Raw genomic sequence first — 27065 nt, 5'->3', positions numbered from 1 at the left:
TGTGTTGAATGTGCTCTGATTGAGTACACCTGCCTCCCTATAAATGAGGAGCACATGGTGTGCTCTGGGCGTAAGCCAAGCCAGGTCAGGTAGTCAGTGCTGCACTCCAAGATTCCATGCCATTCCCTGTCTAGGAGGATTATTTTTTTAATTTTTATTTCTGGTAGATGATCTTGGTAAGGCGTCAAAGTAAACCCTCACTAACTTTTACAGGTGCACAATTGAGAGCATCCAGTCGGGCTGTATCACCGTCTGGTACGGCAACTGTACTGCCCACAACCACAGGGCTCTCCAGAGGGTGGTATGGTCTGCAAACTACCTGTCCTCCAGGACACCTACAACACCCGATGTCACAGGAAGGCAAAAAAGATCATCAAGGACAATAACCACCGGAGCCACTGCCTGTTCCCCTGCTATCATCCTGAAGGCGAGGTCGGTACAGGTACATCAAAGCTGGGAGAGACTGAAAAACAGCTTCTATCTCAAGGCCATCAGCTTGTTAAACAGCCACTACTAGCACAGAGAGGCAGCTGCCTACCTACAGACTTGATATCATTGGCCACTGTAATAAATGGAACACTAGTCACTTTATTAATGCCACTTTAAGAATGTTTACATATCTTGCATTACTCATCTCATATGTATATCATGTATACTGTATCCTTCACTATCTATTCTTTACTATCTATTGCATCTTCGCCGCTCTGTCACTGCTCATCCATATATTTTATACTTATATATTCTCATTCCTTTACTAGATTGTGTACATTAGGTTTTGTTGTGGAATTTGTTAGATATTACCTGTTAGATACTGCTGCACTGTCGGATCTAGAAGCATAAGCATTTCACTACACTCGCAATAAAATTTGCTAACCATGTGTATGTGACCAATAAAATTTGATTTGAAGTATATAGTTTGTTTCTAGGTGTGGCACCGTGTAGCTCAGTCAGGTAAAGCACTACATTCTTGAACATTGTTTTTATTTAAATCTTTGTGTGTTTTAAAGGGGAAGGCTTACATTTTTATAATTAGCCTTGAGCATCAGCCATTTAGTAGTTAACTTGCTGTATTTAATAGTATAGCTTTGTGTGGCTTCACTGTGTGCTGTGCTTTGATGGGCCTCTTCACTGGGCCTCTTCACTCTTCACTTCTGTGTAGTAACTGCTATTACCTGCACTTTAAGAACACTACTACTTAGTATCTGTTTAGCTCCAGTACTCAAGAATTTGAGAACAAATGCTTTTCATCTTACCCTGAGTTTTACCAACAAACGAATAACATTGTAATAACTAATAAACAACCTATTTGTATTTTTGTCTTGATCCACTACTTCCCCAGAGAGCTCCGGGGCTGGCTGTCCTCATAGACTATTTTTGTTAGACAGCAGAGGCAAGTCGAGTTATGAATTAATGTCGCTTTTGCATGTTAATTACCACTAGTGTGTTAACCATCCTACCGTGTTCCTACCGTGTTTTATCATGCCTGTGCTATCTTGCAGGTGAATGTAATTTATCTAACATTATTTCTTGCCCTGCTGCCAAACTCTAATAAATATTGGCACTTTGGTAAACACTGTTTGTAATTTACTTGACAGACCTGTGTTCAACCTGTCGCGAGGACCTCCCCTCGTGTGTAAAAAGCACAGATAGAACAATGAGACAGATATTTCACTGGATGTATTGTGAAGCATCTGCTTGGCGTTTCCACTCACTACCAAATATGGTATTGAGAGGAAGCCCAATTGCAAGCAGTGGGAGATGATTTTGGCCGACATTCTGCAAATTTTCACATCGATGAAACATTTGATGTCGATACAGTTTTCTGTTCCCAAAACTTAAATCTGTTCCCAACAGAGTGGACTAAAGTTTGTAGACTTTACCTTTGCAAAAATCGCGTTGTTTAGAGGAGCGCAAAGGCGATTTGAGTTATCCCACACGCGCACTTCACAGACTAGGCGTTCTCTAACGGAAATATGCAGATGATGCTAGAGCTCGCCAATAGGATATCGTTAGCTCGTGCTTGGCTCTGCCCCTTCTTGTTTGTTCTGCCCACCATGGCTCATTTGTTCCCATTGGAAACGACTGAATGTTGTCTATCTTGGTTTACTTATACATTTCTTTTAAAAATTGGCCATATACAGTTTAAGGGGGAGAAGGATATGACGCTTGTAGGCAGCTTTTTCGGGAAGAGTAGTTTACCGCTACCATTGATTCGCTTTGAAAGCATGGATCATACCAGAAAGAACTACATATTCCAAAAAAACTTTTATCCTTAACCGGTGCAGTGTTTTCAAAATAGCCGGAGTTAGTCCATAGGGGAATGTTATCTAAAAAAATTGTTGGCTAGTTAACTGTTCCAGTTCTTATTAAACGTAAGTAAATTTGAGTTCAAAATCGTGTGCCATTCGAGTAGCTTGAGATGTAACGTTAGCTAACCCCTAATCGATAGAATGACGAATTTCTTAGTTTGACATTAGCTAGCTATGAGTTGACATTTGATAGCTAGCTAACCTTCAGTCTGCAGCAACTGCTCGATCTTAACGGCTAGCTAGCTAAGAGTCATTAGCTCAGTGGCAGCCAGCTTGTTCGTAGCTCCTGCTTCAAAACTTGCTGCCATCGCCACCAAAAGATCAAGTGTCAGGTTCAACCATACTGCAGTTGTATAACTACCCGGTAATAAACTCTGGAATCGCTAACAACATTACAATTCATGACGATCACAAACTGGTTCGTTGTAAATGATTGACTGTGCTAGCTAACTATGTTTTCAATGTTGTAATTGTGCGGTCTGTCTCGGCAGCACAGTAATCATGAGGATGAGGAACCTCTGGACCAAAGCAGGTGTTCTGGGCTCGGTATCCATGGCGTTTGGATCCATGTTCTGGTCTCAGAAGAAGACGGAAACGACTCAGACGGGTTCGACCACCGCATGCACGGAACCACCTTCTCCTTATGAGCTCAAACTCGTGCAAGTCCTGTTCCGCCACGGTGCCCGAACTCCGCTGAAGTCTATACCGGATGTCATGGAGGTGAGGGACCATTTGTGTCAAAGATGGTGAATAAATGAAGATGTCCCACTCAGGCCTTTTACCCTAGAAAAAAAGAGGAGTTCCGGTCTGCTTAACGGGGAGGCTCTCCCATAGGCACCAATGCATTAGCAGCTGGGTGTGAATGATCTACTTAATTCATTCACTTAATTCAATAACCAGAAAAAATGAGGGAGTGGGATGTCTTGTTTCCTTTTCCATCTCTGCTTGTGTTCTGCCCCTGAACAAGGCACTGTTCCTAGGCCGCCATTGAAAATAAGAATTTGTTCTTAACTGACTTGCCTAGTTAAATAAAGGTAATAAAAATAAATGTTTAGCCTCATTGACAAGACAATGCATGCTGAAGGTATGGTCACCAGTATCTGAAAAGCTAAAATACTTCCTTGTCCTGTCTCTCAGGCCCAGTGGGTGCCTAACCTCCTGGAACCCCCAGCACACACACATATCAACTATGTCGTGACAGACCTGGAAGGAGGTCCACGGCCCTCCTCACCGGTGGAGGACAGCTACCGGGCCAACATACTGACCGTGAGAGAGAGAGTGTGTGTGTGTGTGTGTGTGTGTGTGTGTGTGTGTGTGTGTGTGTGTGTGTGTGTGTGTGTGTGTGTGTGTGTGTGTGTGTGTGTGTGTGTGTGTGTGTGTGTGTGTGTGTGAGCGAGCAGAGGAAGTAGTACCTAGAGCGATAGGGTCAGGGCGAGGAGTAGGCGCTTTGATAAGTATGGTTAGGGCTGTTACGGTGACCGTATTACCGCCACACCGGCTGTCACGAGTCATGAAGGCAGTCAAATTCCACGGGACTGTTTAGTCACAGTAATTAGGCTTCTCCAAGCTCTGATGCTGCTGATGGTCATTAGTAGCCTACCAAACTTGCTAACTGCCTGGTACTCAGCACGCTATTGTTCCTCTAATCACTCTGACATCAATGCAAATGTATTAGAAAATCTTATCAAACACTTCATGAGAGCCCATGAGCTCATGTTGCACAACATTTCTACAGGCTATGCAATTGCGTGAGAACGTGATGTCCTCTATTTAAGAAGAGGAGTATCCCATCAGCTTTCTATTGGCTAGGCCTACTATATTTATTTCTCAACTTTCCTATTATTAAGCACATTTCTTCTCTTTACAACAGGAGTATAGCCTAACTGTCTGGCATGAAAATGAACCACAGGAAAAGCATCCTCCGTTCGCTTTTTAAGTGCATAAATGACATGTATTTTTTTCCCCTGCCCCAGTTTCCAGACAGATGCATGATAATGGTCCATTCTAAATCAAAACAAATGTCACGCATATATTATTTAGTATATGTAAAGACAATATTAAATCAAGAACAGTCTGATAGTCTAATATTTTCACCTATCACTTGGGAATTACAGTACCAGTCAAAAGTTTGGACACACCTACTCATTCCAGGGTTTTTCTTTATTTTTACTATTTTCTACATTGTAGAAAAATAGTGAAGACATCAATACTATGAAATAGCACATATGTAATCATGTAGTAACCAAACGTGTTAAACAAATCAAAATATATTTTCTGTTTGAGATTCTTCAAAGTAGCCAACCTTTGCCTTGATGACAGCTTTGCACATTCTTGGCATTCTCTCAACCAGCTTCATGATGTAGTCACCTGGAATACATTTCAATTAACAGGTGTGCCTTGTTAAAAGTTATTTTGTGAAATTTCTTTCCTTAATGCGTTTGAGCCAATCAGTTGTGTTGTGACAAGGTAAGGGTGGTATATATACTGTATTATTGATTGTATGTTTGTTTATTCCATGTGTAACTCTGTGTTGTTGTATGTGTGGAACTGCTTTGCTTTATCTTGGCCAGGTTGCTGTTGCAAAAGAGAACTTGTTCTCAACTAGCCTACCTGGTGAAATAAATAAAATACAGAAGCCCTATTTCGTAAAAGACCAAGTACACATTATGGCGAGAACAGCTCAAATAAGAAAAGAGAAACGAGAGTCCATCATTAAAATTTCTTCAAGTGCAGTCGCAAAAACCATCAAGCGCTATGATGAAACTAGCTCTCATGAGGACCTCCACATGAAAAGAAGAACTAGAGTCACCTCTGCTGCAGAGGAAAAGTTCATTAGAGTTACTAGCCTCAGAAATTGCAGCCCAAATAAATGCTTCACAGAATTCGAGTAACAGACACATCTCAACATCAACTGTTCAGAGGAGACTGTTTGAATCAGGCCTTCATGGTCAATTGCTGCAAATAAACCACTACTAAAGGACACCAATAAGAAGAAGAGACTTGCTTGGGCCTAGAAACCTGAGCAATGGACATTAGAATGGTGAAAATCTGTCCTTTGGTCTGTTGAGTCCAGATTTGAGATTTTTGGTTACAACCGCCGTGTCTTTGTGAGGCACAGAGTAGTTGAACAGATGATCTCCGCATGTGTGGTTCCCACCGTGAAGCATGGAGGAGGATGTGTGATGGTGTGGGGGTGCTTTGCTGGTGACACTGTCAGTGATTTATTTAGAATTCAAGGCACACTTAACCAGCATGGCTACCACAGCATTCTGCAGCAATAATCCATCCCATCTGGTCATAGTCGAACATGTAGCGTAGCCCATAGGCCTATATGTTTTGATACGGTTTGTATCACAACTGAAGTGGCCAAATGGCTTCTTAAAATTAAGCACATTAATCTGCTTTACAACGGGTGTAGAGCCTAATTGGCATACATAAGCAGTGCGTGAGTTTCAAGTTTTGGGAAGATAATTTTCACCATAAAATTGCACCTTTAAATTAAAATTACATGCATAATCGTATTTGCGGTCACTTTTGAAAATGGTGTTTTCCTGCTAATTGATTGCATTTTGGATCATTCGCGCTTATAGCCTACTACCATGTGCGCATTGATGCGCTTATAATGTAAAGAAATAGCCTAATAATTTATCAACATTTTAATCAAAACGTTCTGATCTGTTGCATCAGTCCTCATTGCTTAAAAATGCTTGTGGTTGTATCTATCGCAACCCACAACTGTCCAAGACTATGTTTGGAATATTTATTTCTCGCACAGAATAGGTCAACCTTTGTACTATGGGGGATGGTAGATTGACGTGGGCTAGTACTTTTGCTGTTCGTTTGGCCTACTCATCTTGTTGGCTGCCATAAAGTAAATGTGGACAGTTCTTCCAATATCTTCAATATTACGCTCGGAATTAGATAAGGACACGCGCAGTTGCTTCCCAGATGTGTCTTTCACTTGTAGCCTGTGAGAAAGACCCGATCACGTGACGGGCATTGGCTAATAAGAATTGAGCTATTTGAGAGAGCCATGTGAGTGAGAGGTGCTTCAGAGCACGCAGCCGGGAGAAGGGAATTGTAATTTGTATATTCAGCCCAATGGCACAATGTACACTGGCTGCAAAAGGCATGGATTTTTTATGGGGCATTACGGCCACACAAACGGGATGCTGTCGGGAATTTTGAGGCATTATCATGCTTGTCAAATTGTGAATGAGAGACTGATAAAGTGTGTAGAGCCTGTGCAAATAACAAAGCAGAGCTCATGCCTTTCATGCAACTTTTTTCAAATCATCATTAGAGTCACATCACGCTGCCTTAGAATGTATTAATAATCAAAACAAATATGCCACGGAATTCTAAGCAAATCTTTTCAGCTATATGAACTAGTGTAGCCCACAGCCATATGGCATAGCCAGTTCAGGGCCTAACATAAGGACAACTCAGAGTATGCTATTCTGTTCTTCTGAAATGGACTACATTTTCTTCATATCATGTTTCTTTAGACCTGTCTTTAAAAAAAGTATTTATTGTGATGGTGTAGGCTATATTAAATGGATTTATTAGACTTTTTAAAAAGTAGATGTTCCTAAGGTCTGCATCAGTGGCTTTTAGGCTATGTGTGGAAGCCAGGAAAATACTAAATGTGTTTATGTTAATTAACAGTCAATTACCGTGAGACCGGCAGTTATTTGCTTGACAATCACCAGCTGACAATTTCATGACCGTCACAGCCCTAAGTATGGTTAATGGGTTTAAGTTGTCATGTAGGAGTGCTAGCATGGTACTGACGGACCTCACATTGTCAATTATCTATCAGATACAGAGGTACCATACTCTGGAATTCTTACCTTCACATTGCCAAAACCTCATCATCCCCCAATAAGTGAAGACTGGGGTCAACCTGATGAACCAAACTACCCAATAATCCCCTCCGTGTATCCTAACACTCACACTTACACACATAATCAAACATGTTTTTTATTTTATACTGAGTATGTCATGTACAATTATAATTCAAATGCTTTTAACTGCTTTTATTTTTTTTTGACTTACTTGTGGTGTGGTTTTCATGTCAGCCCTTTTGAGCTTCCAGCCTCACTTGCACAATGTTTTTTCCAGTTTTTTTTTATCTATCTTTTTTTTGTTGTCTTTCACTTATTTTCTTTGGTGTGAATAAATAAAACCTAACCTTTGACCCCTGTCCCTTTCCCCTGAAGGGGGGTACGTACCCAGGTCAGTTGACCACAGTGGGCATGCAGCAGCTGTATGAGCTGGGAGAGAGGCTAAGGAAGAGGTACATCCAGGACACGGCCTTCCTCAACCCCACCTTCAGCCCTACAGAGGTCTAGTAAGTACCACAGCCTTCCTCAACCCCACCTTCAGCCCTACAGAGGTCTAGTAAGTACCACAGCCTTCCTCAACCACCACCTTCAGCCCTACAGAGGTCTAGTAAGTACCACAGCCTTCCTCAACCACCACCTTCAGCCCTACAGAGGTCTAGTAAGTACCACAGCCTTCCTCAGCCCCCACCTTCAGCCCTACAGAGGTCTGGTATGTACCACAGCCACATGTGCTCTTGTCAGCAGCCTGGTAGTCACGTTCTGTAGCCAACTCAGTCATTGTTTGGCTTGACAATGAGAAAGAAGTTGGCTGTAGAGCGGACCCACATCTAGGTAACATAAAGGTAACTTAGGTAACATCAGCCTAGCTAACGTAAAGGTCACCTAGGTAACGAGAATGGCTTACTAGGAAAAACGTCCAAACTGACTAATTCGAGGTAAAAAGGAGTTGGAGCACTCAACAAAAAAAGACAGAGATTGATTTTGTCATTGTTGTTGAGCACCCCTCCTTTTCTTTTTTTGCTGAGCTGTCACCTAGGTAACATCAGGCTAGGTAACATAAAGGTTGAAGACATAATACCACAGTACATGTACAAGACATTGATATATTCTTCTAATATATATGCCGTTTCATCTCTCTCTCCCAGTGTGCGTTCCACTAACATTGTAAGGACCATAGAGTCTGCCAAGTGCCTGGTGGCAGGGCTGTTCCAGCAAAGCCAGAGCGGTAGGTGTCCCTGTTTGTTTGTTTGTTTGTGTGCGTATGAGGCGTGTGTGTCAAAGGCCAGTATTTCCGATCTCCTAATGTTGCTCCCCCTCTCTTCTTCTGAAGACATGGTTTCCATTCTGACGACTGAGGCAGAGTCAGAGATCCTGTACCCTAACTACCACGGGTGCAGACTGCTCAAACACCTCAGCGGGTTAGTGAGTGACTGGCTGGGTCCCTTTCCTATACATTTTTGTGTTTGGCTGGATCTCTCACTCGTTAATGTTTGTGATTGGATGTTTCTATCTTGTTGATTTTTGTGATTGGCTGTGTCGGTGTGTGCTGTAGTCATCGCTGGGCGGAGTCGTCCACTCTGCCAGACATCGCTGCGGACCTGAGGAGCATCCAGAGTGCTCTGGGCATCGCTGCCCACCAACGGGTTGACTTCATTCTCATCAGGGATGACATGGTGGCCAGAGAGGTGACACAATGCAACAAAGATATATATTCTTAATTTCAAACCTTTTGTTACCAAAATGTATTATGAGATCCAAAGGTATAAATAGTGATACTGTCATTTTGTTTGCATTGCATAGAGATGTTAACATGACAAAGTGTGTGTGTGTGTGTGTGTGTGTGTGTGTGTGTGTGTGTGTGTGTGTGTGTGTGTGTGTGTGTGTGTGTGTGTGTGTGTGTGTGTGTGTGTGTGTGTGTGTGTGTGTGTGTGTTATATCAGACACACGGACTGCCCTGCCCACCAGTCCTGGACTCCTGGAGGAACACAGTGGAGCAGAGAGCTGTGGAGATGATCTGTCACATCTACGAACCCAGCAAGAGGTCAGGGGTCAAAGGGCAGTGGGATGTAAATACAGATGAGCCTGTGTAGAGGGCCGGGTAGTAGAACACAGACAATATAGTTCCCTGTTTCATGAGCATAAGCCGCTTCCTTATTCCACATTCAGAAAAAAAATCCCCCAAGACAGTTGTTGTTTTCTTAATCTTGTCTGGGGTTTGCTTGTTGTGATCAGGGAGAACCTGCAGCTGTGTGTGGGTCCCCTCTTCCACACCCTGATGGGCAACATTGAAGACCAACTACAGGGCACAACCTCAGAGCCCAACAGGTGAGTTACTCTTACTTTGATTGCATTCGTTTTGGAATCGGGCTGCCTCCCGGCCGTGAACCGGGGCTGCCTCCCGGCCATGAACCGGGTGACCCTCTCTTGCCAACGACAAAGTGACCTAGATTTTAGCATGTGGATTAATGAGTAAGATTCAGTGTTTTCACATGCAAAAGTGATTGCTTTTGATTTATCTGCCTTCCCAGTGAAAATGAGTTTGAAAATTTGAACATATATTTTATGGAAAAGAGATGCATGTTTCTGAACGATGCATCATGCTGCCTTGGTGACAACATGAATGAGCGGTGCAGATTACGGTTTGATTTGAGAAGGGAGTGCCTGCAAGGGATTGATGATTAGTTGACATGTAGAATCAGGTGTGCTTGTCCAGGGCCACAAACAAAATATGTACTGTTGGGGGGCGGTAGGTACTAGAGGACTGCAATAGAAAACACAGCCATTAAGAGATTTATTGAGCTGCAGATCTCAACCCAACCACTTGATGGTAGCAAATGCCCTTTTCTAAATGGCACATTCTTAGTTTTTCATTCCCTACCCCTACTTGTTGCTGAACATCAGAAATTATCTGAGGGCATTTTCACATTTGTGTTTTCTCTCTCAGGAAGCTGTTCCTGTACTCTGCCCACGACACCACTCTGATGCCCTGTCTCATGGCACTGGGGGTTTTTGACATGCAATGGCCACCGTACGCCGCTGACATCACCCTGGAGCTGCATCAACACAGGCAAACCAAAGAGGCCTTTGTCAAAGTGTCCTACATTGGCAAGGTATGGTCTAGGGCAGGGTTTCCGTTAGCCGGCAATTGAAAAGCCGATAAATGAAACTGTTGCCGGCCAGAATAAAAATAATGCTTTTTATTCATTGATGGAAATACCAGTCGATGGAAATACATTTGACCGTCATGCTTATCGGTCTATAGCACAGGAGGTTGGTGGCACCTTAATTGGGGGGAACGGCTTGTCGTAATGACTGGAGTGGAATCAGTTGAATGGTATCAAATACATCAAACACATCGCCTCCCATTCACCATTCAAGTGCAGACAACGGGCTATCAGCGCGTCACCCTCCACTTTACAATGTGAGCTGAAGGCTATGCATTTTGAAAACGTACTTAATTGTTTGAAACCTGAATATTTTATTTCATATTATGAGGCATGTTTAACCTTGCTTCAAAGTAGCCTATACTTCAAGTTTGGGGAAGATTACAATTTATCCTACCATGTCTACCGCATGCCAGTTATGATTTTCATATAAGAATTTTCGTGGATTAGTTTTATTTAATCAATAACATTTTTGTTTCTCAAAATCACTGTCATGTGGTTAATCATAATCTGAATTAAAATGATTAAAATGATAAAAAAGTTAAAAATCAACTAATGCGAGATCACCAGGCTCTGCCATATTGATACACCGTGACCCATTGGTGGCTAAAGAAATTAGTGCGTAGAGCTCATAGCCTATAACTGCCCTTGCTCTTTCACACCAAGGATTGGTGATTATTGAGGATGAGATTGTTGGAAAGATTTTTGAAATATATAGCACTTTGTGACATCGGCTGGTGTAAAAAGGGCTTTATAAATGTATAAATACATTTGATTGATACATTTGATTGAAATAGCTTACCGTGAAGAAGTATAGTTTTAATATGTTATCATTTGCATTGGATGTTAAACACTTTACATTTACTACTGGTGACATGTTCTGGGGAATGATTTAGAATGGTGTTTTCCCAGCTGTGCTGTTTAGAATGGTGTTTTCCCAGCTGTGCTGTTTAGAATGGTGTTTTCCCAGCTGTGCTGTTTAGAATGGTGTTTTCCCAGCTGTGCTGTTTAGAATGGTGTTTTCCCAGCTGTGCTGTTTAGAATGGTGTTTTCCCAGCTGTGCTGTTTAGAATGGTGTTTTCCCAGCTGTGCTGTTTAGAATGGTGTTTTCCCAGCTGTGCTGTTTAGAATGGTGTTTTCCCAGCTGTGCTGTTTAGAATGGTGTTTTCCCAGCTGTGCTGTTTAGAATGGTGTTTTCCCAGCTGTGCTGTTTAGAATGGTGTTTTCCCAGCTGTGCTGTTTAGAATGGTGTTTTCCCAGCTGTGCTGTTTAGAATGGTGTTTTCCCAGCTGTGCTGTTTAGAATGGTGTTTTCCCAGCTGTGCTGTTTAGAATGGTGTTTTCCCAGCTGTGCTGTTTAGAATGGTGTTTTCCCAGCTGTGCTGTTTAGAATGGTGTTTTCACAGCTGTGCTCTTTAGAATGGTGTTTTCCCAGCTGTGCTGTTTAGAATGGTGTTTTCCCAGCTGTGCTGTTTAGAATGGTGTTTTCCCAGCTGTGCTGTTTAGAATGGTGTTTTCACAGCTGTGCTGTTTAGAATGGTGTTTTCCCAGCTGTGCTGTTTAGAATGGTGTTTTCCCAGCTGTGCTGTTTAGAATGATGTTTTCCCAGCTGTGCTGTTTAGAATGGTGTTTTCCCAGCTGTGCTGTTTAGAATGATGTTTTCCCAGCTGTGCTGTTTAGAATGGTGTTTTCCCACAAATTGTATTTTGTCAAATGTTTGAAAATTACGTTTCATTAGCTGCTTCATTACATGAGTTGCATGTTGTGTTAAGATGAATTACTATAATCTAAATGTGATTTCTGTCATTCTGAGCACCGTGGGTAGACACCCTAATGGGTTATATATCCAATGCTTATGAGTCCGGTACATTTCTCAAATGGCAGGTAAATTTAAATCTTCCCGGTCACATTGTCCAGTGCCATATTTTCCGAATGGAAAACTTGGTCTAGGGCACAAGTGTGCTAGGGAAGAGGCAAGGCTCATAAAAGTGTGCACATATTTAAACACTTTCAGGACCCTCTTTCTCTCTGAGAAAGTTAGTGATCTCTTTTTGTGTGTGTGTCTCTTTCTTATGTTCTTTGTGTCTGTAGGACCAGTTGATTCCAGGCTGTAGTGGAGTCTACTGCCCCCTGCAGGAATTCAAGCAGGCCTTCTCTAACTACTCACTGACCTCTGAACTCTATGAGTCGCTCTGCAACCGCACAGAGGGCATGGCCGACCCTTGAGGCTTCCACACTCTCACTGTTACCAGCCACCCTGTTTACATCCCACCAGACATCCACCCTCTAGCCCTAGCCTAGCATTAGCCCGTGTATTAGAGTATTTAGTATGTTAGGATACCTCACTGTTTAAGCCAGGGGTGGGCAAACTTTTTGGCTTGAGGGCCATATCGGGATTTAGAAATTCGATGGAGGGCCGTACAGATTTTTGGGGGATTTTTTTATCTATACATTTTTTTTATCAATTTGCAGGCCAGAAAATAGGTCCATTGTAAATGGGTCCATTATAAATAACCCATTGGGCTCCCGAGTGGCACAGCGGTCTAAGGCACTGCATCTCAGTGCTAGAGACGTCACGACAGACCCTGGTTCGATTCCAGGCTGAATCACAACTGGCTGTGGTTGGGAGTCCCATAGGGTGGCGCACAATTGGCCCAGCGTTGGCTGGGGTAGGCCATCATTGTAAATAAGAATTTGTTCTTAACTGGCTTGCCTAGTTAAATAAATAAAATAGTTCTGTTATAATGTTCTTTCTATCTAGTTTTAGACATTCAAGTGTGGCCTGGGGTGTTTTTGTTAACCAAAATTATAATTCCCCCCCACATTTATTTGATTATTTTGTACCTCCCGTGGGCCGGATTGAATGGTCACGCAGGCCAGAGTTTGCCCACCCCTGGTCTAAATGCACAAAGGTAGCGTCACTGTCAAAGTGGATAACTGGCTTTGAAACCACACCCAGGGCAATAGGCATCCTGTGTGGTACTGCTTCAACTGGTTAAGATGGGCAGTCCCGTTTGGCTCAGTTGGTAGAGCATGGTGCTTGTAACACCAGGTTTCTGGGTTTGATTCCCACGGGGGACCAGTACGAAAATGTATGCACACGCTTTGGATAAGAGCATCTGCTAAATGACTAAGATGAAGACAGTTTTACTTTACAAAGTAAATCTTAATAATATTGAAATAATCTGGTGATATTATAATGCCTAAAATGTTACCAATTATAATCATAAATGTACTTTCTGCGACAGTACTATGCACAGAGCGATGTGCTTTTATGTCTGTAGATACACTGCATTTACCTGGTTATTACTTTATGCACAGCACCATAAATGTCAGGGCTTATAGATACTGTATATTGACTTTCTGAAATGTTCTGGCTTTGTTGTTTTCAGAGTGAACCAAAATGCTTCATAGCAAACTGCAACCTTCTCCTCAGGGGAAAACCAAGCACTTCATGTACATGGTGTTCATTAACCAAGGGTACCAAAATGTATGGTGTGTATGAGAGTGTGTGTGTTTACCCACTCAGAATCATTCATTTTAGAACCTTTTTAGAAAGGGATTTATTCTGTTTACGATATGTTGTGAGTGAAACAGTAGGTGCCTTCTTTTAGGAATGTGTTGATTATATTGAGTGTATAAATTATATGCATGGACATGTGAGCAAATATACATTACACACTGGAGTGTTTATTTGTTGTAGGTCCCATCATGAGGAGTTGACCTGAAATTCTTTGATTTTTGAGTGGTGGTTATTAATAAAGAGTTGGTAAATGCTTTGTCTGTCTCTAATGTGCAACACCAGTGGTCATATGGTCAGTCAGTGGTCATTGTAAGGATACCTGACCCACACTTTTTAGTCATGTGTTAGATCATGTATCATAGATGACTGTATGATGTAAGACAAACAGGCTCCAAGACAATGGGCGCATTTGAGCAGACCAGCTGTGCTAAGTCGGTGAAAACTGTTGGTCAACACTTATCAGAGGGTGTTGCTTTATGGGGATAAAAATTATCTGACTTGCGCCAACATGTTGACTGCATGAACTTTACAAAAACCATGTGATCGAAGGTCATGACGTTTTGACTGCAGTCGACTACAAGTTTCTGTAGTTGCTCCAGAGACGGAAGAGGAAGCGAGACATCCCACGCCCCGGATGTTCGTTCCTGACTCCGTCCGCAGTTCTCGTCCCAGTTCTGGAAGGCGTTCTGCACCCTCATTGGGTCGTTGGCCAGCCTGTCCTCCGGGTTCCACCCCCAGTCCAACAGCCAGTCGGCGCAAGCCAACCAGGACCTCGAGATTACCCTGCGCTGCCTGGTCTCCACCAACCCCACCACCTGGAGCCAGCAGCTTGTGTAAGTCGAATACGCCCGCAACACCCTTCCCTGCTCTGCCACGGGCCTATCTCCCTTTGAGTGTTCCCTGGGGTATCAGTCCCAGCTCTTCCCTGAGCAGGAAGAGGAGGTCGACATACCTTCTGCCCATATGTTTGTCCGCCGCTGTTGTACCTGGGGGAGAGCCCGGTCAAGACCCGACAAGCGGATCACTTTCCAAATGAATACTTTCCAAATGTGCTGTATACATTTATAGAACATCAGACAAAGAAAACGTAAGTTTGTCAGACCTGTTTGGAAGTCAAAATTGGTCTTATATTGAGATGAGTCCATGTCCAATATTTACATCCTAAATGAACGGGAAACAATGTAGACCATTTGATAACCAGATATCAGAACCAGACTTATTCCATTTCTGAACACCAATTCCAGGTTACTATACCAATGTTACAGACTGGTGTCTAAGCTAGGTCTCTTGCAGGCCACAAGAATGTGTTACTCTGCAAAGCTTAAACGTAGGCATTAGCACAGGGAGCTTACACAAAAGTTTAATTACACCTACATCACTTTTCAGGTGCTATCCCCTACTGCCTTGGTGGCCATGTGTTAGGCACGTTTCCCCCTGCTACAAGGGCAAGGCTGACCCTGTTCTGCTCCAAGCCAGTTCTGTGTTTGGTGTGTCATAGTGTTGTGTACAGTGACAACAAAAATAGTTTTATTTTTAAATAAAATGTTGCCTAAATATTTGTGTGTGTTATTTTGTCACATGCCTATATGTTCCTGTGAGTGTGTGTGCATGTGTATGTTTGGAATACAGGTTGAGTCTGTATGTGTGGGTATATACCAGTATGTGTGTTTTAGTGACACCAAATGGAGTTTACATATGCATTGATAACACTTTGTTTTAATTTTATAATAGAATTATCTAGTTGAATTGACCTGGCTGGTTGCTGGGATTACAGACTGGGTCAGTTCTGCGCTGCAAAAGACTATGATAGCCTCTGCTGAGCTTAAACCATGGTCTTAGCTTGTGGACCTAATGCAAGTGTTCAGGTTTCAGGCCATCCAGATTTGAAATCGTTCAAATTCTTTGAGCGTTTGCATGCCTGAAGTGCCAGATTGATGGGTTCTGCACTTTTGGGACTACTCCATATCCATCAAAATAAGAGACATGGGCCTCCCGAGTGGTGCAGACTGTTATAGCCTCTGCTGAGCTTAAACCATGGTCTTAGCTTTGAAATCGCATCACAGTGCTAGCTGTGCCACTAGAGATTCTGAGTTCGAATCCAGGCTATCGCAGCCTGCCACGACCGGGAGACCCATGGGGCGGCGCACAATTGGCCCAGCGTCGTCCGGGTTAGGGGAGGGTTTGACCGGCTGGGATGTCCTTGTCCCATCGCACATTAGAGACTCCTGTGGCAGGTCGGGTGCAGTACACGCTGACACGGTCGCCGGGTGTACGGTGTTTCCTCCGACACATTGGTGCTGCTGGCTTCCGGGTTAAGTGGGCATTGTGTCAAGAAACAGTGCGGCTTGGTTGGGTTGTGTTTCGGAGGATGCACGGCTCTTGACCTTCGCCTCTCCCGAGTCCGTATTGGAGTTGCAACAATGAGACAAGACTGTAACTACCATTTGGATGCCATGAAATTGGGGAGAAAAAAGGGTAAATAAAAATAAGGGACATAATAAATAAAGACATTGATGTTATTACATGATTGGTTGAAGTTATTACATTATTCATCAAAAATGTTATTCACTGGTTAATGTAATAAACACCGGTTCATGTAATAACTTATTACATGTAACCATTCAACATTTTATTAAGTGTATTAAGTACCAGGTTTATTACATACACATGTTTAAAGTTATTACAAATAGAAAAGTTATTACATTTACCCATGTTATTACATTTACCGTTGTTACAGGGCCAAAGCCACTAAAGGCTCATCCGTGTTTCACTAGGCCATTGCTCCGGCGGTCCTGCTCTCACTTGGGGTCAAAGCCAGGCCACTACTTTTCAGCTGGCATTTACATAACTGAAATTTTTAAACCTCACAAAGCAACTGTTTGGATTATGCAGAGGTTGTTGATTCTGCTCTCCCTTACTGTCAGCCCTAGCTATGGAAACACAATTTCCCTAGTAAAACATAAGGATGTAGGCCCTATACACCAGTATACACTGGTCATTGCACACAACCACAGACCATTTCTGAATCAAGGACATGCAATTATCCTTCATCCTGGTGGACATGCTGTGCAAATCATCTCTTAATGTCTGTAAGTGAGCAAGGTAAAATATGTTTAATATGGGATATTTGGTTTTCTCTCATCAGTAGCTATTGAACCATTGAACCAAGCATGCCATGACCTTGTCCCGGACCTGCTGTTTTCGACTCTCTCTACCGCACCTGCTTTCTAACTCTGAATGATCGGCTATGAAAAGCCAACTGACATTTACTCCTGAGGTGCTGACCTGTTGCACCCTCTACAACCACTGTGATTATTATTATTTGACCCTGCTGGTCATTTATGAACATTTGAATATCTTAGCCATGTACCGTTTTGATTATTGTAATGTTAGCTAGCTACATAGTTGTCTTTGTATCAAAGATAAAGGTAAACGCAGCCATTGCTAGCTAGCCAACTCTACCAGCTAGCAGTACTGTATCATTTTTAGTCAATAATATTTTTCCAACGTAAGCTTAACTTTCTGAACTTTCGAGATGTGTAGTCCACTTGTGTAGCTAGCAGGACTGACTTTGTGTTAACTAGCCAACGTTTAATTACTTCTGCGTTATGAAAGGAAGTAGACACGGACACGAATGATCCATTGGTAGTTTGTTGTAAGCAAGTATTGGTGCTAATCGTGTGTTATTGGGTGCTAGCATGCTAGTTAACTATGGTGTCATAGGATACGGTGCACTGGGTGGGTTTCACGGAAGAATACTGTACCAAGTTATCTAGCTGAATAAACTAAGTTTGAGCCTATTCCTGGAAACATTGAACCACTGTAGTTTACATCAATTATAATTTCTAAAGTGGAAGTTGGAAAAGTTATATTTGAGTGTTTCAGTGAATGGTTAGTGAGGGAGGCCCAGCTCTCTCGCTTCCCCAGTTGTTTAGTTCATTTTCATTCCAATCTCCTTTGCATTAGCGTAGCCTCTCCTGTAGCCTGTCAACTATGTGTCTGTCTATCCCTGTTCTCTCCTCTCTGCACAGGCCACACAAACGCTTCACACCGCGTGGCCGCTGCCACTCTAACGGGGTGGTCCCAGCGCGCACGACCCACGTGGGGTTCCAGGTCTCCGGCAGCCTCTGGAACTGCCGGTCTGCGGCCAACAAGGCAGAGTTCATCTCAGCCTATGCTACCCTCCAGTCCCTCGACTTCTTGGCGCTGACGGAAACATGGATTACCACAGAAAACACTGCTACTCCTACTGCTCTCTCCTCGTCTGACCACGTGTTCTCGCATACCCCGAGAGCATCTGGTCAGCGGGGTGGTGGCACTGGAATCCTCATCTCTCCCAAGTGGACATTCTCTCTTTCTCCCCTGACCCATCTGTCTATCTCCTCCTTTGAATTCCATGCTGTCACAGTCACTAGCCCATTCAAGCTTTACATCCTTATCATTTATCGCCCTCCAGGTTCCCTTGGAGAGTTCATCAATGAGCTTGACGCCATGATAAGTTCCTTTCCTGAGGATGGCTCACCCGTCACAGTTCTGGGTGACTTTAACCTCCCTACGTCTACCTTTGACTCATTTCTCTCTGCCTCCTTGTTTCCACTCCTCTCCTCTTTTGACCTCACGCTCTCACCGTCCCCCCTACTCACAAGGCAGGCAATACGCTTGACCTCATCTTTACTAGATGCTGTTCTTCTACTAATCTCACTGCAACTCCCCTCCAAGTCTCTGACCACTACCTTGTATCCTTTTCCCTCTCACTCTCCTCCAACACTACTCACTCTGCCCCTACTCAGATGGTATTGCGCCTTCGCAACCTTTGCTCTCTCTCTCCAGCTACTCTCTCCTCTTCCATCCTATCATCTCTTCCCTCTGCTCAATCCTTCTCCAACCAATCTCCTGATTCTGCTTCCTCAACTCTCCTCTCCTCCCTTTCTGCATCCTTTGACACTCTATGTCCCCTATCCTCCCGGCCGGCTCGGTCCTCCCCTCCTGCTCCGTGGCTTGACGACTCATTGCGAGCTCACAGAACAGGGCTCTGGGCAGCCGAGCGGAAATGGAGTAAAACTAGCCTCCCTGCGGACCTGGCATCTTTTCACTCCCTCCTCTCTACATTTTCTTCCTCTGTTTCTGCTGCTATAGCCACCTTCTACCACTCTAAATTCCAAGCATCTGCCTCTAACCCTAGGAAGCTCTTTGCCACCTTCTCCTCCCTCCTGAATCCCCCTCCCCCCCTCACTCTCTGCAGATGACTTCGTCAACCATTTTGAAAAGAAGGTTGATGACATCCGATCCTTGTTTGTTAAGTCAAACGACACCGCTGGTCCTGGTCACATTGCCCTACCCTATGCTTTGACCTCTTTCTCCCCTCTCTCTCCAGATTAAATCTTGCGACTTGTGACGGCCGGCCGCCCAGCAACCTGCCCGCTTGACCCTATCCCCTCCTCTCTTCTCCAAACCATTTCCGGAGACCTTCTCCCCTACCTCACCTCACTCATCAACTCATCCTTGACCGCTGGCTACGTCACTTCCGACTTCAAGAGAGCGAGAGTTGCACCCCTTCTGAAAAAACCTACACTCGATCCCTCCGATGTCAACAACTACAGACCAGTATCCCTTCTTTCTTTTCTCCCCAAAACTCTTGAGCGTGCCATCCTTGGCCAGCTCTCTTGCTATCTCTCTCAGAATGACCTTCTTGATCCAAATCAGTCAGGTTTCAAGACTGGTCATTCAACTAAGACTGCTCTTCTTTGTGTCACGGAGGCTCTCCGCACTACTAAAGCTAACTCTCTCTCCTCTGCTCTCATCCTTCTAGACCTATCTGCTGCCTTTGATACTGTGAACCATCAGATCCTCCTCTCCACCCTCTCCGAGTTGGGCATCTCCGGCGCGGCTCACTCTTGGATTGCGTCCTACCTGACAGGTCGCTCCTACCAGGTGGCGTGGCGAGAATCCGTCTCCGCACCACGTGCTCTCACCACTGGTGTCCCCCAGGGCTCAGTTCTAGGCCCTGTCCTATTCTCGCTATACACCAAGTCACTTGGCTCTGTCATATCCTCACATGGTCTCTCCTATCATTGCTAGACGACACACAATTAATCTTCTCCTTTCCCCCTTCTGATAACCAGGTGGCGAATCGCATCTCTGCATATCTGGCAGACATATCAGTGTGGATGACGGATCACCACCTCAAGCTGAACCTCGGCAAGACTGAGCTGCTCTTCCTCCCGGGGAAGGACTGCCCGTTCCATGATCTCGCCATCACGGTTGACAACTCCATTGTGTCCTCCTCCCAGAGTGCTAAGAGCCTTGGTGTGACCCTGGACAACACCCTGTCGTTCTCCGCTAACATCAAGGCGGTGACCCGATCCTGTAGGTTCATGCTCTACAACATTCGCAGAGTACGACCCTGCCTTACACAGGAAGCGGTGAAGGTCCTAATCCAGGCACTTGTCATCTCCCATCTGGATTACTGCAACTCGCTGCTGGCGGGGCTCCCTGCATGTGCCATTAAACCCCTACAACTCATTCAGGACGCCTCAGCCCGTCTGGTGTTCAACCTTCCCAAGTTCTCTCACGTCACCCCGCTCCTCCGCACACTCCACTGGCTTCCAGTTGAAGCTCGCATCTGCTACAAGACCATGGTGCTTGCCTACGGAGCTGTGAGGGGAACGGCATCTCCGAAGCTTCAGGCTCTGATCAGTCCCTACACCCAAAGAAGGGCACTGCGTTCATCCACCTCTGGCCTGCTCGCCTCCCTACCTCTGCGGAAGCACAGTTCCCGCTCAGCCCAGTCAAAACTGTTCACTGCTCTGGCACCCCAATGGTGGAACAAGCTCCTTCACGACGCCAGGACAGCGGAGTCAATCACCACCTTCCGGAGACACCTGAAACCCCACCTCTTTAAGGAATACCTGGGATAGGATAAAGTCTTGCTGTGCCAACTCCATGCTAGGGAGTTCTGCAAAATCTGCTGTTACTTTGTTGTTCTGTTGTAGCTCTCCAAGCTTTCCCCGTGCAATGGTTGCGGAGTCACGCCATCCAAAGTGCTGCGTCAGCTGCTCCTGAAGGAGGGAGTAATCCTCTCTTATGTGTTCAGGAAGGAAACAAACATAACGAATGGCATTCACTCTCAGGCATTTGAGCATCCTATCCACTCTTTCTGCACTATTCCATCCATGTTCTAGGTCCCAAGAAACAAAGAGATCTTCTGTTGAATCTGACAATTATTCTGGATGGTTGTACAGTCGTCTCAAATAAAACTGTGAAGGACCTCGGCGTTACTCTGGACCCTGATCTCTCTTTTGAAGAACATATCAAGACTGTTTCAAGGACAGCTTTTTTCCATCTACGTAACATTGCAAAAATCAGAAACTTTCTGTCCAAAAATGACGAAGCACGAAATAAACTTCAGTTAGTGTAAATACGGCTGCTCGAATCCTGACTAGAACCAAAAAATTTGATCGTATTACTCCAGTGCTAGCCTCCCTACACTGGCTTCCTGTTAAGGCAAGGGCTGATTTCAAGGTTTTACTGCTAACCTACAAAGCATTACATGGGCTTGCTCCTACCTATCTTTCCGATTTGGTCCTGCCGTACATACCTACACGTACGCTACGGTCACAAGACGCAGGCCTCCTAATTGTCCCTAGAATTTCTAAGCAAACGGCTGGAGGTAGGGCTTTCTCCTATAGAGCTCCATTTTTATGGAATGGTCTGCCTACCCATGTGAGAGACGCAGACTCAGTCTCAACCTTTAAGTCTTTACTGAAGACTTATCTCTTCAGTAGGTCCTATGATTAAGTATAGTCTGGCCCAGGAGTGTGAAGGTGAACGGAAAGGCTGGAGCAACGAACCGCCCTTGCTGTCTCTGCCTTGCCGGTTCCCCTCTCTCCACTGGGATTCTCTGCCTCTAACCCTATTACAGGGGCTGAGTCACTGGCCGTACTGGTGTTCTTCCATGCCGTCCATGGGAGGGGTGCGTCACTTGAGTGGGCTGAGTCACTGACGTGGTCTTCCTGTCTGGGTTGGCGCCCCCCCTTGGGTTGTGCCGTGGCGGAGATCTTTGTGGGCTATACTCGGCCTTGTCTTAGGACGGTAAGTTGGTGGTTGGAGACATCCCTCTTGTGGTGTGGGGGCTGTGCTTTGGCAAAGTGGGTGGGGATATATCCTGCCTGTTTGGCCCTGTCCGGGGGTTTCATCGGATGGGGCCACAGTGTCTCCTGATCCCTCCTGTCTCAGCCTCCAGTATTTATGCTGCAGTAGTTTATGTGTCGGGGGGCTAGGGTCAGTCTGTTACATCTGGAGTATTTCTCTTGTCTTATCCGGTGTCCTGTGTGAATTTAAATATGCTCTCTCTAATTCTCTCTTTCTCTCTTTCTTTCTCTCGGAGGACCTGAGCCCTAGGACCATGCCTCAGGACTACCTGGCATGATGACTCCTTGCTGTCCCCAGTCCACCTGGCCGTGCTGCTGCTCCAGTTTCAACTGTTCTGCCTGCGGCTATGGAACCCTGACCTGTTCACCGGACGTGCTTGTTGCACTCTCGACAACTACTATGATTATTATTATTTGACCATGCTGGTCATTTATGAATATTTTAACATCTTGACCATGTTCTGTTATAATATCCACCCGGCACAGCCAGAAGAGGACTGGCCACCCCTCATAGCCTGGTTCCTCTCTAGGTTTCTTCCTATGTTTTTGGCCTTTCTAGGGAGTTTTTCCTAGGGAGTTTTTCCTAGCCACCGTGCTTCTTTCACATGCATTGCTTGCTGTTTGGGGTTTTAGGCTGGGTTTCTGTACAGCACTTTGAGATATCAGCTGATGTACGAAGGGCTATATAAATACATTTGATTTGATTTGATTTCTGTGCTTATCGCTCAAATGGCAGCAGGAAAAACTGCCAATCCTCAGTCCCATCGAAGTTAGCCATTCTTGTTCGGGGACTTTCAGATCCAGTGGGGAGGTTCAGTTCATGATGGTTGTGTTGCTGCTGTGGTGAGCAGGGGGAGCAGTGGTGGACCGACGAGGTCAGCTTGTGTTTCTGCGACTAACATCAGGCTCTGAGGTGGGGACAGTTCTATTGAGCCCTGCATTGCGAAACCTTTGTTGGATTACCTCCAGCTCGGCAGTAAAGGAACCACCAGCCCAAATGCTAGATGTGTCTGGGGTATCTACTGAGAATGATGTGGAGGGCATGAAGTTGGAGTGGTTGACCTGATGTCACTCAGATGCTCCATACCTGTAGCCGTCAGCTGCATTTTCATCAGATGTATGGCCCTCAGTGGTGGCTGTATGACTTGTGATGGGGGTGTGGGGTTGCTGATTGTTGCTGGTTGTATTGATCTGCTTTAGAACCGGGGACAGAATCTGCGGCATCTGTTGATTTTGGTTTTCCAGGAACTTGTGAGACATTTCTTCCTGCCAGTTATGGAGCTGCTCTGTCCCAGTGACTGCTCCCATTGCTCCTAGTTCCCCTGTAGACATGTTCTTTCTTTATATTTATTTTCACTTGTAAAATGTTTCCCACTTAGAAGTTCATATTAGTCCTTTTCAAGCGACATCAACACTGCTGCTTCTCTACTCACTTTGGCCTGTGTCGTGTCTAGGCTATCATTCATGTGATGACGATTGTTTTATCAAATAGATTAACTATGTTTAATTATTAACATGATTCAATTACACATGTAACCATTAACCTCTATGGGCTAGGCGGGACGAATTCGTCCCACCTACGTAACAGCCACTTGAAGCCTGTGGCGCGATTTTCAAAACCTTAAAAATCCTATTACTTCAATTTCTCAAACATATGACTATTTTACAGCTATTTAAAGACAAGACTCTCGTTAATCTAACCACACTGTCCGATTTCAAAAAGGCTTTACAACGAAAGCAAAACATTAGATTATGTCAGCAGAGTACCAAGCCAGAAATAATCAGACACCCATTTTTCAAGCTAGCATATAATGTCACATAAACCCAGAAGACAGCTAAATGCAGTACTAACCTTTGATGATCTTCATCAGATGACAACCCTAGGACATTATGTTATACAATACATGCATGTTTTGTTCAATCAAGTTCATATTTATATCAAAAACCAGCTTTTTACATTAGCATGTGACGTTCAGAACTAGCATACCCCCCGCAAACTTCCGGAGGAATTCGCTAACATTTTACTAAATTACTCACGATAAACGTTCACAAAAAGCATAACAATTATTTTAAGAATTATAGATACAGACCTCCTCTATGCACTCGATATGTCCGATTTTAAAATAGCTTTTTGGTGAAAGCACATTTTGCAATATTCTAAGTACATAGCCCAGGCATCACGGGCTAGCTATTTAGACACCCGGCAAGTTTAGCACTCACCATAATCATATTTACTATTATAAAAGTTTGATTACCTTTTGTTGTCTTCGTCAGAATGCACTCCCAGGACTGCTACTTCAATAACAAATGTTGGTTTGGTCCAAAATAATCCATCGTTATATCCGAATAGCGGCGTTTTGTTCGTGCGTCCCAGACACTATCTGAAATGGTAAATCAGGGTCACGCGCATGGCGCAATTCGTGACAAAAAAAATCTAAATATTCCATTACCGTACTTCGAGGCATGTCAACCGCTGTTTAAAATCCATTTTTATGCCATTTTTCTCGTAAAAAAAGCGATAATATTCCGACCGGGAATGTCCATTTAGCTAAACTGAGGAAAGTAAACAAAGCTTTCGGTCGACGCGGGCACGCACCTGAGTCTCACAGTACTGTAACCAGCCACTACCCAAACGCGCTACTTTGTTTCAGCCAGAGCCTGCAAAGCCACGATTCAGCTTTTTGCCGCCTTCTGAGACCCTATGGCAGCCGTAGGAAGTGTCACGGGACAGCTAAGATCCTCACTCTTCAATAAACAGAGACAAGAAGAACGACACCTTGTCAGACAGGCCACTTCCTGCCTGAAACCTTGTCAGGTTTTTGCCTGCCAAATGAGTTCTGTTATACTCACAGACACCATTCAAACAGTTTTAGAAACTTTAGGGTGTTTTCTATCCACATGTAATAAGTATATGCATATTCTAGTTACTGGGTAGGAGTGGTAACCAGATTAAATCGGGTACGTTTTTTATCCAGCCGTGTCAATACTGCCCCCTATCCTAAACAGGTTAACTCAACATGGAAAAAGTTTATTAAACTAGTTACCGTTTTCCAAATTAACTCTTAAAGATATAAATATCTCTTACATTTCGGTCATCAATCAGTCATTCATTAAATTGTTTAACGTCTATCAGTCTCATTCTGAATGTCGCAAAATCCTTGGATATCTGCTCAAACCCTAGCATAAATGATGAATTAGCGATATACAAATTGGCTTAATTATTTATTTACTAACTAACTAAATAATCACACAGAATTACATAAACACACAAATAGTTGGTTACTGGTTACTAAAACAATGCAATGAAAGGTCCCCAGTGGACTAAACTGATATGACGGCTTGGTAGACAATGGAAAGGGGTGGGGACAGATAAAGAGCGGGAAGGACAGAATGGGGCCCACTACACACAGTTGATAACTAGGCTCATTGTAATGCTAATACTTTGCACACAAACAGCCGCTCATTCAAAAGGAATTGCAATGTATGTATTTACACCTATATGTCTTGTTATCTTTCTGTTGAAATCGCCAGTCCGTCTGCTGGAAAGTCAGTCAGCGGAACCCCTAGCCAACAGCCAATGGAATCGCATGGCGCGAAATACAAAAACAACTAAAATACCACAATTAAATTTTCTCAAACATACAACTATTTTACACCATTTTAAAGATAAGACTCTCGTTAATCTAACCACATTGTCCGATTTCAAAAAGGCTTTACAGCGAAAGCAAAACATTAGATTATGTTAGGAGAGTACATAGACCAAAATAACCACACAGCCATTTTCCAAGCAAGCATATATGTCAATAAAACCCAAAACACAGCTAAATGAAGCACTAACCTTTGATGATCTTCATCAGATGACACTCCTAGGACATTATGTTATACAATACATGTATGTTTTGTTCAATCAAGTTCATATTTATATCCAAAAACAGCTTTTTACATTGGCGCGTGATGTTCAGAAAATGTATTCCCACCAAAAACCTCCGGTGAATTTACAAAAATACTCATCAACGTTGACAAAATACATAACAATTATTTTAAGAATTATAGATACAGAACTCCTTTATGCAATCACTGTGTCAGATTTTAAAATAGCTTTTCGGCAAAAGCATATTTTTCAATATTCTGAGTACATAGCTCGCCATCACGGCGAGCTATTCAGACACCCGCCAAGTTCGGGGCAACCTAAACTCAGAATTAGTATTAGAAATATTGTATTACCTTTGCTGATCTTCGTCAGAATGCACTCCCAGGACTGCTATTTCCAAAAGAAATTTTGTTTTTGTTTGAAATAATCCATAGTTATGTCCAAATATCTCTGTTTTGTTCGTGCGTTCAGGTCACTATCCAAAGGGTAATGCGCGAGCGCATTTCTAGACACAAAAATTCAAAATGTTCCATTACCGTACTTAGAAGCATGTCAAACGCTGTTTAAAATCAATTTTCATGGTATTTTTAACGTAAAATTGTGATAATATTCCAACCGGACAATAGTGTATTCATTCAAGGAGAAAAATAAAAACAGCGTGCTCGCGGGAACGCGCATATCCAATCTCTTTGTCGTCAGGCAGACCACTCAGTAACTGAGCTCCTATACTCTGCCCAGAGACAGGAGAAGGCTCAATCCACTTTCTGAAGGCTTTAGACAGCCAATGGAAGCCTTATAAAGTGCAACATAACAGCACAGATACTGTAGTTTCGAAAGGGACTAGAAAGAAGAACTACATTTCTCAGATCCTACACTTCCTGGTTGACTTTTTCTCAGGTTTTTGCCTGCCATATGAGTTCTGTTATACTCACAGACACCATTCAAACAGTTTTACAAACTTCAGAGTGTTTTCTATCCAAATAATATGCATATTCTCGTTTCTGGGCAAGAGTAGTAACCAGTTTAAATCGGGTACGTTTTTTCATCCAGCTGTGAAAATACTGCCCCCTATCCTAAACAGGTTAAAATGGATACGTCAGGCATACCAATGGTCGTTCAATAGGGAAATGTTCTCCAGAATGGATCTTTCAAAGCACCATTGGATCGTTCGATAGGGAAATGTTCTCCTCTTGTCTTCGGTC

General features: G+C 43.8%; 1 protein-coding gene across 5 annotated transcripts; it reads left to right on the top strand.

The window, feature by feature from the left end:
• The first annotated feature begins 415 nt into the window (after positions 1–415).
• LOC106586637 (lysophosphatidic acid phosphatase type 6) lies at positions 416–14098 on the top strand. Of its 5 annotated transcripts, none has more exons than XM_045707485.1 (11): positions 416–432; positions 2801–3029; positions 3447–3575; positions 7532–7662; positions 8302–8381; positions 8487–8574; positions 8709–8841; positions 9097–9197; positions 9389–9481; positions 10101–10266; positions 12411–14098. In XM_045707485.1, the coding sequence occupies exons 2-11, from the start codon at positions 2811–2813 to the stop codon at positions 12543–12545; spliced, it is 1275 nt and encodes a 424-aa protein (XP_045563441.1). In that variant the 5' UTR covers positions 416–432; positions 2801–2810; the 3' UTR covers positions 12546–14098. The 5 variants fall into 5 exon arrangements, with proteins under 5 accessions (XP_045563441.1, XP_014029612.1, XP_014029613.1 ...); XM_014174137.2 differs by lacking the exon at positions 416–432 and adding an exon at positions 2073–2372; XM_014174138.2 differs by lacking the exon at positions 416–432 and adding an exon at positions 2106–2372 and having other exon boundaries at positions 2806–3029.
• Positions 14099–27065: the final 12967 nt, after the last annotated feature.

This window comes from Salmo salar, chromosome ssa25, assembly GCF_905237065.1.
Source record: "Salmo salar chromosome ssa25, Ssal_v3.1, whole genome shotgun sequence".
NCBI lineage: Eukaryota > Metazoa > Chordata > Actinopteri > Salmoniformes > Salmonidae > Salmo > Salmo salar.
The sequence above is the reverse complement of the archived record's forward strand: the minus strand, read 5'-3'. Positions and strand labels throughout refer to the sequence as shown.